The following is a 12,691-nucleotide window of genomic DNA, read 5'->3' on the forward strand; positions in this document are numbered from 1 at the left end:
CCCATTGTCACTAAGTTGTTTGAGAGGAGCCACGTGCACGCATCGCGTCATGAACAAAGTGTTTGACAATTTCAAAACATTTCTGTGAGTTTAGGATTCTGCCTGCACTAAACTGGTCAATAATGTGGGGATACCACTCATGGTTAAAGTTCACACAGTTCCACAGACACAGTCTCATTGTATTCAGATGTTGGTGTTGCTAGTGCGAGTTTTCTTGTGTCTTTGACATATCAATATTCACAAACAGTTTTCTGCAGGATTGTGTGGCATTCTGCATCATTGTCCTAAGCTTTTTAAAGTCACATGTAATCGTGATTCCCGTTTAAATCTTACAGGAAAAAGTAGAATAAAGTTACTCTGTGATGTTTTTTCAACTTGTTTCAATTTTAACGATTCCGTTTTTTGAGCAGAAGGTGTCCTGCTTGCCGTGGTGCTGGGGACAGGAGCTCGGTGAGGGGGCGCTCCTGGCACAACCCCCCTTTGTGTGAAGATGCACCAGCACTGCTGCCCGGTCAAAGTCTTCAATATCATGAGCAACCTCAAACTGTCACCGTGTAAAAGTGGCTCGACACCAAGACACTCACCACTAAGCATGCGCAGCAGGTGCTGCGGTGGAGGGACTAGATTCAGGTGAAACGCTCAGCCGGCTTTTAAACCCGCAGCTCTGTCTTTACCTGATCATTTTTTCCAAATTTAGATTTCTTTGACTGCCAACATTAAGACCGCCAACACTACACGAAGGTGGTGGGAGGGGCACACAGCCTAACAGGACGCTGCTCAGGAGGACGCAGAGACAGCGTGATGGAGGCTGGACTGGGTTCTGCTGCGTACCCGAGGTCATCACAGGTATGTCATCATCGGTGCTGCCGGACTGCGTTTGAACCTCTGAGGAGGTCTTTCTTTTTCTCATGATGAGATAGAGACCATCTGATTATCCCATATGATCATGAAGCATCCTGAAAGAAAACATTCAGCTTTTCGAGCAGCTGTGGCTGCAGATGTTTGCTCTGTGTCAGCTGACCTGTGTTGTGGTGGTTTCTGTGTGAACAGGGGCGGAGGGCTTCTACCAGTAACGAGTCAGGCAGGAGCTGAAGTGGTGCGTCGATGTGGAGAGTAGGTCAGCAGAAGGAGAGCACATGTGGTACAGACATACACATAATCCTTAACATCCTGAACTAAAATGAACCACCAAAACAAACTGAAGGAGGGTATGTTGCGATTGTTCCCAGGATGGCTGGTGTGTACAGAGTAGATACCTTGTGAAGGGACACTAGAGGGAACATACTGGCGATTGGGGGTTACGGCATCTCTCTTTGTGGGTTACAGGACGCATGTCTGGAAGCGATAGTGAAGTTAAATTGTGTGAAAAAAAGGAGACCATCTGGCTTGTCCAGCGTTGAGTTGGTTTGCCGTCTGTCGCTGGATGATTGTACTACTGGATGATTGTACTACTGACGTTAGTGTTCTCACAGCTCCTGTGGATTTGTGCTTAGTTTGTGACTTCCCTTCTCTTCTGCTTCAGACCTTCCCCCCCGGACCTGCGACCTCCCTGCCGCGTGAACGTGTGTGAGTGTGGGCAAGAGGACGTGAGCGAGTGTGAGAGAGCTACCCTGTGATTCCCTGGAGTTTTGGATTCCCTTCACTGTATACAGTATATATTGTGCACTGGAACTGTAAATAACTGCATTTTGGAGACATCTAACCGCTCTGCGTTTGAGTCCCTATAACCAGATCGTGACAACATTTGAATTTAAATGTTCAATCTTTCAAATAACGGACAGATATTTGTGAAATCATGACACATTTCTGAATTGTTGTCGGAGTGTTAAAGAACAGCTTTGAAATTCTCATGAGTTGTTCACATAAAAGAAAAATCAACATCATAATGCGGCTATCCCTTCGGCGCCAGCTGTGGGCTGAAGGCTGGAGCCGAACAAAAACACCCTGATAACGACTGTGTTTAGACTCTTCTTCCCACTCCATGCAAGGCCACCTTGTTGGCTGGTAGACTTTACTTAGCCTGGTAGGGCAAAGGACACTGTCTCCGCTGAACTATGGACCAAGGTTTTAATAGTTTTGCAATTTTCATTAGTTTTTATTTTTATTTAGTTTTGACTTCAGATTTTCAATTCTATATCAGTTTTAATTAGTTTTTACCATTTGTTTGGTAGTTTAGTTGAGTTTTTATTTTTTGAAAATCCTTCGTTTCAGTTTAGTTTTTATTAGTTATAGTTATAGTTTTAGTCTTGTTTGCAAAATGAGCCACATACCAGGGGCAAGACTGTTTTTTTTTTTTTTTTTTTTCTTTCTTTATTATTATTATTATTATTATTATTATTATTATTATTATTATTTACTGTTTGCCAGTTTTAGATCTGTTTTCTTTTTATGGTTCAAGGCACAAATTAGTTGAATAGGAAATCTACAATTAATATAAGGTTGCAAGCATCATAAGGAGTTTTATTTATCATTGTTATGATCACAGACAGTTTTGCAAACACTCAAAGACTGAAATGCGAAGCACTACTGTACGATATGTTTTATAAATGAAACGTGGAATAACATGACAATAACAGAATAACATGAAGACCACTTCAAGAGCACATTGTGCAAGTGGAGAATGATTGCACTTTAATGCAAATTTAATCCAACGGTCATGAAACGGTGTGAAAAAGTCAAAGGCTACACAAAGACCATATTTACTGAAGGACTGAACAAATGCAAAACGTGTATAACTTTGCATACTTTAGCTTTTTATAGCTCCACTTCTTCCTCCACATGTTCATCGCTAATTACGTCCCGTGTTCATGGAGCCATTATTTATCACGGTTTTTGACTCACTTTCGCTTTTGTTTTTAAATGCAGACATCTTGAAAATCTGATAAATGCAGCAAAAACTTCTTCCAGTCTCCTCCCAGTTTCAGGTGAGGGGCGGGACCCTGAGCACGTTATAAAAAGGTAGTGCGCGTCCCTGAACTTTCCCAATCAACAGGTAAACAAAATTTTCTCACAGCAGGTGAGTTTTGTTCACTTAAATGTCACACTGGAAAATGGAAAATACAATTTTTTAAAATAATATTTGTTTTAATAATTGTACATTTTACCACATATATTTATTCTATGGCTGTCAATAAATTTCAATTATATTTTTGTTATAAATAGTACTTTTGTGTCACGTGATTCACAATCGGTCGAGAGAGGGGCGCAGGTGAGGCAGCAAAGTAACCTGGGAGCTCTTCAGGATGGAGGTCAAGTGGAAGGCCGCAGCTCTCCTCTTCGCTCTTTGGTGTTGCTGCGGTAAGTTAAGTCAACTTCTATTCTAAACTCAGTTGTTTTAGCTCGCTGTTCACACTCGAGGAAAAAAGATTTCCATTGCGGTTTTAATTCAATTTTGCAGATGCTCAGCGCATAACCTCCGTGTCCCCACGCATAGGAAGCGTCAATGGAGCCACACGACTCACCATTCAAGGAGATGGTAGGAGATCCGTAATGAGGTTTAGAAGTAAATTTAAAAAGTAGTGTGGGCATTATTTTACTTTGTAAAACAAGTTATGATGGATTCTTAGATATAAGTCAATTTTAAGCTATTCTGTAGCTAAAAGATGCAGCTGAAGAAGATTTGTTAATGCAGTTGTAACTGTCCTGAGAGTCCTTGTGCCTGCTGGCCTGGTGGGATGATGCTGAAAGATGTGACTCTAAGCCTCAAAAACAATTACCTTCTGAGATTTTGTTGCCCCCTTTTTTCCCTTCCAGGTTTTGCACAGGAGCGGCAGTTCCAGCTGAATCCAGTAGACGACATGTTTGGAAACCGTGTGACCCTGGTGTCAAACACCCTGTCAGTCCCCTGTGATGTGGAGAGAGACTCCACACACCGCAACCAGATTATGTGCTACACCAGGTACAGTCCAGGCATACTTTAGCAGCACGTCTGTATTTACTTATTTCACAAGTTACTTAATTATTTCACAGGCACTTTATATTGTCACTTAAAGACCCTACAATAATACAGAAAAAAACCCAACAATCGGACGAAAAGCTATGAGCAAATACTTGGCAACAGCAGGATAAAAAACTCCATTTTAACAGGAAGAAACCTACAGCAAAGCCAGGCTCAGGGGAGGCGCAGTCATCTGCTGCAAGTGGTTGGGGGTGAGGGAAGGGAGACAGGAAATAAAACACTTTGCCTAAAATAAATTCCCCTCTGAGCGCCCCTAGTCGTCCTTGTGAATAAAAGATTAATTAACTTTCTAGATAACTTAGCTATAATAGCTGTTGTTTAATACTGGTTAATTGATTAGTCCTTGCATATTGGCTCTTTTTTTTTTTTTTTTGTTAAAAAAAGACTGTTAAAAAAAATGGAAATAATTAAGTGTAACAAAATCCCAGTTTCATCATATCCATCCATCTTCTTCCACTTATCCTTGGATAGGTTGCTATTCCAGCTACCATACCCTGGTGCACCCTGGACAGGTCACCAGTCTGTCGCAGGGCTAACACATAGAGACAGACAACCCACATTCCCACCAGGCAACTATAAATGATATATGGCTTTAATATTTAGTAGACACATTTACAACAGCATCTGAAAAGCAGGTAGTGTAGATAAACAGAGCTTAGCCAACTCTAAAGTAACTTGGATGAAATTTAATTTAAACATTAGGAAGCCCAACATTCAATGCTGGCATTACAGCTGTGATAAAACACTGCAACTGACTAGCAATACAATAACACAACACAAAAGCCAAGCCATCATGAGTAAATTTTAAGTGTTTAGTTATACATTAGTAAAACATAAAAAAAAAGCAACAAAAAAAAAAAGCACTGAACTGAACTGCAAGTGTTGATCTAAAGGAAAACTCGCTGCTCCAGAGATGTGGTTGTTCAGTTTCTCAGCCCAAATGACAGGAGTCCACACAGAAAAGATGCGTTCCACAAATGCTTGTGAAGCAGGGGCACTAACAAGATCTAAAGCTACTGGGGCAAGTTTTGGATAGACATCCTGTCTTGCTTTCCAGAAATGCAGCGATGCTGTATCTGGTGACTGAAGAATCAGTGAAACATTTGGATCCAGCAGGCAGGCTCCTGCTGGTGTAGCATCAAACTGTGTGGAATCAGGATTAAGAATACCAGCAAACCGTTCCCTTAATTAAAGACTTCAGAAGCACTTGAGCTAAAGGATTCCTAAAAGGACTCGTCAGCAGATGTGCCTCAAGGTTGAGCAGACATGGCACTACTTGTGAGAGTGACTGGCTGTCACTCTGAAGCTGGTCTGTATGAATGGCAAAGGGTTCAAACAGCTTGACAAGGTTCTCCAGCTTGGCCCAATCACTTGTGAGAAGTATCCATCTCCAGCTGCTCAAGCAGTTGGTTTAGTTCAGCTCTGGTTTCTAGCAGTTGTCTCAACATGTCAAAAGTACTGTTCCAACGAGTGGTACAATCCCGGATCGGAGTTTTGCCACACCTTTTGATCATTTCTTCATTTGCCACTGATGATTTTCTTACAGCATGTACCAGTTTTCTTGCTTTAGTTATGACTGAATCAGCAGTCGGGTGTTTCATGGCATCTTTGATTGTGAGCTGGAGAGTGTGTGCTAGGCACGGCATTCTGTGGAACTTGCTGCTCTCCCCATATTCTTGCAGCTCAAGGTCTTAAAAAAACAAAACAGACAATTATAAAACATGTAAACATTATAAACATAGAAGCAATAGTCTAAAAATGTTGTTATATTTCCACTTGAGGTATGTATTTGATTTAATAAAAACTATTTCGTAAACTATGGACATTAGCTCTGTGCTGCAGGTCTCTTAGGTAAGCAGACCTGTTTCAATACGTTTTACTTCTTAATAGTGTTATCCCCATAGCCATGAGTAGGATCACAGCAGAAGCACCGATTAAAGCTTTTACTGGGGATTGTGAGTAATGTGGGCAGCCTTTTATGTGAATTGACTATGTGCACGTTAGCATATGCTACTTCCGGTGCGGAAACTCCTGTGGGGAGCTTTGTTTCCGGTGTCCTATTCGCGCCTGGTTTACGGTCCAAAACAAGTTAAGCAAATGAATGAATCAAGCCGCGATTTACATTTCTATAGATGTCTTGGGCATTTACCCAATATATCTGTAAATGATGTTCATCGACTTGTCGATATTTTTCCCCTGCGCCTCAGAGCAAAAGAGAAAATATTCAAATGTTATATTTCTCAGTATCTGTATACAGCGGTCCCTCGTTTATCGCGGGTGTTATGTTCTAAAAATAACCAGCGATAGGTGAAATCAAGTAGCCAATGTTATTTTTTGACGGTACAACACGTTTCGTGGACATCGTGGACATACAGCACTGCACTTCAGAGTCACACTGCTAGCATCGATGCAGCAATTCTGTACTGTACAGGAGAGACGTCACGGAGGAGATCGTCTGCAGCGATCAGGACGCAGGACACAATGTGATGTAAAAAATAAGCATGCAAACTTGCACTAAAAAATCTGTGAAACAGCGAGGTGAAAGGTGAACCGCGTTATAGCGAGGGACCGCTGTAATTTTGAAGGTAAGTTACAACATACCCTTCGTAAATACTAATGTATAGAAACCGTTACCAGCAATCATTCATTTTTTGTGTGGCTTTTTTCACAGTTTGTTAACATGCTGTGTAGGTGTGTACTTGACTAGCTGATCTCGACATAACGGGGAAACATCTGGTTTGACTATTCTTCACCTGTAGTTTGAATGCTGAACATTTGCCTGTTTAAATCATGAGACCAGTCACTATACAGAGATGTGCTTCTGAATGTGGACGATGTGTCTTCTGCTGCAGTGATGCAGTTCTGCTTGTGTTGAGTGATGTAAACAACTGATCGATCTAAACTCTTTAAACGTCAAAATTGATCATTAGATTTTTTGTGACACAACAGTGGTGAGTGTTCCCACCTTCTGCTCTTTGTAACTTAACGCCATCTTTCCGTTTTCGAGTTTTGGACATGATTGTGGAGGATATCTTCACAGTAGTGATTGACCACAAAGTAAAGCTACCGGAAATGTACAACCCCACATCCGGTCTCAAACCAGGAAGTTAGCATTTTCTCGTGCACAGGGTCAATAAAGCATAAACAGCATTGCAATTATTTAGTTTAAATAAAAAAAAGTTGGGGAACTTTCGTTTACAAAAACAGTGATGTCACGATCCTGGGTCTTAGGACCCAGTGTTTTGAGTTCTAGTTCATTTTGATGTTTATAGTATGTTTAGCTCATTGGGCCTCCTATGTTCATTTGCTTATTAGTTCCCCCTTGTGTTTCAACCCATGTTAAGTCTCCCCTGCCCTTCATGTCTCTCTCTGCCCCCTCTGTTCTGTTTATGGTGTCTTTGCATGTTTGAGTTTCTTGTTTTCTGTCACCCTGCATTGTGCATTATGTTCTCATGGTTGGTCTTTTGTTACTCCCTCTAGTCTAGTCTCTTGTGCTCAAAGCTGAGTATTTCCCTCTGTGTATTTTGGTTCTTAGACCTCTGCCTTATGGTTTGTCTCTGTTTCTTAGTTGCTGTCTCCACTGTGTCTAGTTCGCGTCTCTGTGTGATACTTCCTGTTTTACTTTGAAGGTCCATGCCTCATGTGAGTGTTTCTAGTTTTGCGTCTCTGTCTCGTCCAGTCCTGATTTCTCCCAGCTGTGCCCTCCTTCTGTGTCTCATTCCCTCGTTATCCCTCTGTGTATTTAAGCCCTGTGTTTCTCTTTGTCAGTGTCATAGCTGTGTGATTTTTCCCTGTGGCTCCTTGTGCTTTAGTTTTCCCAGTTTAGTTTATTTTGTATTGTTTTTCGTGTCCCACTCCACGCCAGCAATAAAGCTGTGTTTTTTGAGTTTACCTTTTGTCTCTGTGAGTTTGCGTTTGGGTCCTCTCCTGCCTGCCACACAGCCGAATCATGACAAGTGAACCTTTACCAGCTACAGCTAGTTTCCATTTCCAGCCTTTCTGCAACATATATGCTGTCTGCAATATAGCTACAGTAAAAGAGAGGAAGTATTCACATGCATCAGAAAATTTACTAGGAAACTAACATTATAGCTGCAAATGCTGTAACCCTGGAGAGCAGCCATTTGGCTTTTCTACCTTTAAAACCCAGAGAGTTGCCAAATGGCTTTTAGCTAGGCTTTAGCTTCAGCCAAGTGGAAGCTAAATTGGCTAGTCATTCATATGTAAATTGGGTTGTTACCTGGGAATTCTGGAGGGAGGGGAGTGGGGGTGTGTGATTGAGGGCATGGGGGAGCTGCTAAAAGCTGTGAACTTCCTTTTGTGTTTCATCTTGATGCATTCTCAATCATCCAGGGAAATAAATCTCCAAAAGTCACCAACTTGGCGTGTTTCAGTTTGCCATCTTAGGGAGAAATCAACACACATGGGTGTATTTCCTTTGTTGCTGAGATTTATTGATAAAAACAGTACAAAAAACCAACCATTTGTACACATATTTACAAATAATAATAAAAAGTGAGTGAGTACATTTCAACATTATACCAGTGGTCTGATTGATGCCACAATGGAGCAAATCGAGCAAAGACTGATAAGTTCGCTGCAATTTCCAGTGTGTGGGGATCATTTGTCACCAACTGCATCACGTGCTACAACCCTGGTCTACATATCACCGTTGATGAACAGCTTTTCCCATCAAAGACTCGGTGTTGTTTCCTGCAGAATATTGCAAGTAAACCTGACAAGTTTGGGATCAAGTTGGATGGTTGGATGGTTCGGGAGTACACTGTCCGCAAAGGAACACGGCGCTGGCCAGTCGCCGTGTTTTATAACATGATTGACATGGCAGCACTGAATGCACATGTGCTGTATCAAGCATGCACCGGGACGAAGGAAAGACGGGTGGACTTCCTGGTGGCGCTTGCAACAGAGTTGGCTCACTCTCATGTAGCTGCGAAGAAGGCAAGAAGAGAACAGTTGCTTCGGACACAACCCTCCACACCGAGCCCTGGAAAAAGAGCCACGTGTCAGGTCAAACACAACTGCAAGAACAATCATGCCACTGTGCGATGTGTTCACTGCAAAAGATACACATGTGGTAAATGCAGACTACAGAAACCATGGCAGTGCCAGGATTGTGAGTGATTGCTGAAAATGTTGAATTGTACTCACTCACTTTTTATTATTATTTGTAAATATTTGTACAAATGGTTGGTTTTTTGTACTGTTTTTATCAATAAATCTCAGCAACAAAGGACATACACCCATGTGTGTTGATTTCTCCCTAAGATGGCAAACTGAAACACTCCAAGTTGGTGACTTTTGGAGATTTATTTCCCTGGATGATTGAGAATGCATCAAGATGAAACACAAAAGGAAGTGCACAGCTTTTAGCAGCTCCCCCACGCCCTCAATCACACACCCCCACTCCCCTCCCTCCAGAATTCCCAGATAACGACCTAATATACATATGAATGACTAGCCAATTTAGCTTCCACTTGGCTGAAGCTAAAGCTTAGCTAAAAGCCTACCAGCCATTTGGCTGCTCTCGGGTTTTATAGGTAGAAAGGTAGAAGCCTGGGGATGCTAGTTAATGCAACGGTTTACATGAGTAAAAAGAAAAAAAATTGACAATGTGTTTGCTCCTATAAAAACACTCACCAAAATCTCCACGTTCCTCACACTCTGTGTCTGACTCCTCCGACTCAGACTCCATCCACATTTCATCTTGGCCCTCTCCAGCAGCTCTTTGCTCATCCTGAGAACCATTGGTATCATCAGTTCGCCTGCGATTCTGAAGAAGCCGTACGGCCTTGACGATGTTGACCCCGTTATCGGTTACAACGAGCAGCACCTTCTCGTTCCCTACAGCCCACTCTTCTAATGTATGATCAATGCAGCGGGCGATGGCCTCCCCGGTATGTGGGTGCTCCAGTCGGTGCAGGTTAAGCAAAGCATGGTGGACCTGGCCTCCAGGTGGGTGGTAAAAACAAGCTGACACACCCATGAAAGATGCTGTTAATCCCCTTTTGCTCCAGCCATCTACACATAGTGTTAGCTTCCTCGCTTCTTTTTTTAGTTCTTTCAGTTTCTGCTTTGCTATATCCATCTTGGCCCCAATGAGACAATTAACTCTTGCAGCGCCTGATGTTCGGAATTTTGGTTCAAGTGAATTGCTAAACTTTTTGAAGGCAATTGACTCACACAGTTGTGTAGATATCCCAGTCTCAATAAACATATTCACCAACGCTTCCTCTCGCTTGTGATGTTCCTGCGAATTGACCAACCAGCAGCCATCCGGTCGCCGTTGGAAGTACTGCATTAATGTTTTTTGTGGGGTTTTCTCAGCGTGCATCACGCTGCCTTGCCTGGGGTTAGCTTCTGTTTCTGGGGATGAGGCTTGGGCGTGCTCCCTTACCTTCTCAAGGTAAGCTAGGTTAGCCTTCTTGTGCGAACTTTTCAAGTGCACTTTAAGGTTTGTGGGATTTTTCCCCTTTAAAAATGTCCCACATATTTTATCTCTTTCCACTACAAGACACTTGCTTTTATCTAAAACACAGTCATATTCGAAGTAATCCCAAATTGGACTCTGGCGCTTTCTCCCGACTTTTGCTGACATGAAGCTACGCGTGGACGGAGCGGCAACACAGATGACTCGACTGAGGTACTTGCCACCTGCTGGCATAATGAGGCACAGCAAGAACGTAACCTGGAAACTACACTTCATTCTCAGCCTAGACTAACGTATGGCACACACACATCAACAAAAACTAAACATGTTTTCTCTATAAATTCAGTTAATTTGACTGAAACTCTTCAAATAAACCATTCCTCTGCAGATGATCTGTTAGCTGTTTGACAACTACTCTTTCAAGGATGTTCGATATGAAAGGAAGGTTGGAGATTGGCCTATAATTAGCTAAGACTGCTGGGTCTAGAGATGCTTTTTGAGTAAAGGTTTAACTACAGCCAGCTTGAAGGCCTGTGGTACATAGCTGATTATTAGAGATAGGTTGATCATATTTAAGATCGAAGCATTAATTAATGGCAGGACTTCTTTGAGCAGTTTTGTAGGAATGGGGTCTAAAAGACACGTTGATGGTTTGGAGGAAGTAATTATTGAAGTTAACTCAGAAAGATCAATTAGAGAAAAAGAGTCTAACTTAACATCAATGGTACTAAGAGTAGCTGTAGATAATATTACATCTGTGGGATGATTATTGGTAATTTTTTCTCTAATGATAAAAATGTTATTTGTGAAGAAGAGTTGGCAGTTCGTCTTGCAATCTGAAGGTTGCTGGTTCGAGCCCCGGCTTGGACAGTCTTGGTCGTTGTGTCCTTGGGCAAGACACTTCACCTACCGCCTGCTGGTAATGGCCAGAGGGGCTGATGGCGTGATATGGCAGCCTCGCTTCTGTCAGTCTGCCCCTGGGCAGCTGTGGCTACAACTGTAGCTGCCTCCACCAGTGTGTGAATGTGAGAGTGAATAAATAGAGGAATTGTAAAGCGCTTTGAGGGTCTTCAAAAGTGCTATATAAATGCAATCCAATATTGTTCAGATAGCTGCTCTGCTCTATGTTGGTACAGGGCATTGAAGATGATAACAGTGGGTGGATTATATTCTTAGCGCTTTCAGAAAGACATCTACTGTGATGAAGTCTACTCCCCACTGCAGTGTAATCAATTATTGTAAATGTAAATGTTATCAGGAAATGATTTCAAATTCAAATTTTATTTGTCACACACACACACAACCATACACAGTATGACATGGGGGTGAAATGCTTGTAGCTGTACAATGCCCGACCATTAAATGACAGAAGAAAAGTTTTACAATATTTACAATTTACTACAAAAATTTACAAATTAACTTAGGAAATTACAGTAAAGAATGTGCAAATAGCAGAAGAGATTATAAAGATAAGGATTATAAATTATAGGAATTATAGGATTATAGGAAATGTGTGGTGGTGCGTGTGGTGACGTGTGTGAGAGTCCAGTCTTATAGTGACGTGTTTGGGAGAGTCCAGTCCTACACCTGGTTCAGGCCCCGAATAGCCTGGGGGAAGAAGCTCCTCTTCATTCTCTCTGTTTTGGCCTTAAGGGAGCGGAAGCGCTTCCCAGACCTCAACAGTGAGAAGAGTCCATTGTTGGGATGGGAGAGGTCCATCATAATCTTCCTAGCTTTGGACTTGCACCGCTTGGTGTAGATGGACAGCAGGTCAGGGAGCTCTGATTGAATGATGCGTTCTGCCGAGCGCACCACCCTTTGCAGATCTCGTCTGTCCTGCTTGGTGCTGTTCCCAAACCAGGTGCAGATGTTTGCCATCAGGACGCTCTCGATGGTGCAGGAGTAGAAGTTCTTGAGCACCTTCAGTGGCAGATGGAAGTCTCTAAGTCTTCTGAGGAAGAAGATATGCTGACGGGCTTTCTTAACCAGGGTGTTGATGTGACAGGACCATGACAGGTCCTGAGTGATGTGGACACCCAGGTATTGGAAACTGTCCACTCTCTCCACTGGCGTGCCACTGATGATGAGGGGTTTGTAATTCCTCGCCTGCTTTGTAGTGAAGTCCACGATCAGCTCCTTAGTCTTGCTGATGTTTAGGAGGAGGTTATTCTCCTGGCACCAGGTCTCCAGGTTCCTAATCTCCTCCAGGTAGGCCGTCTCGATGTTGTCGGAGATCAGGCCCACAACAGCAGTGTCGTCAGCAAACTTGACAATGGAGGTGGTGT

General features: G+C 42.5%; 1 protein-coding gene across 10 annotated transcripts in view; it reads left to right on the forward strand.

Moving 5' to 3' along the window:
- Window positions 1-12,691, forward strand: part of LOC146571785 (fibrocystin-L-like) — a 28,584-nt gene that overhangs the window by 6,586 nt on the left and 9,307 nt on the right. For 5 of the 10 annotated variants that reach the window (XM_085275734.1, XM_085275742.1, XM_085275735.1 and 2 more), the window contains 6 exons: window positions 411-630; window positions 698-846; window positions 1,051-1,117; window positions 1,523-3,297; window positions 3,398-3,475; window positions 3,754-3,898. In XM_085275734.1, coding sequence (XP_085131860.1) covers window positions 3,243-3,297; window positions 3,398-3,475; window positions 3,754-3,898 — 278 coding nt within the window. In that variant the 5' untranslated portion in view covers window positions 411-630; window positions 698-846; window positions 1,051-1,117; window positions 1,523-3,242. Of the gene's footprint in view, window positions 1-410; window positions 631-697; window positions 847-1,050; window positions 1,118-1,522; window positions 3,298-3,397; window positions 3,476-3,753; window positions 3,899-5,015; window positions 5,480-12,691 lie in introns of those variants that run through there. The other 5 variants (XM_085275738.1, XM_085275740.1, XM_085275739.1 and 2 more) reach the window with 5 other exon arrangements.

This window comes from Mchenga conophoros, linkage group LG6 (genome assembly GCF_057382185.1).
Source record: "Mchenga conophoros isolate Kocher_MC1m ecotype Shallow Benthic linkage group LG6, M_conophoros_male_GT1.1, whole genome shotgun sequence".
NCBI lineage: Eukaryota > Metazoa > Chordata > Actinopteri > Cichliformes > Cichlidae > Mchenga > Mchenga conophoros.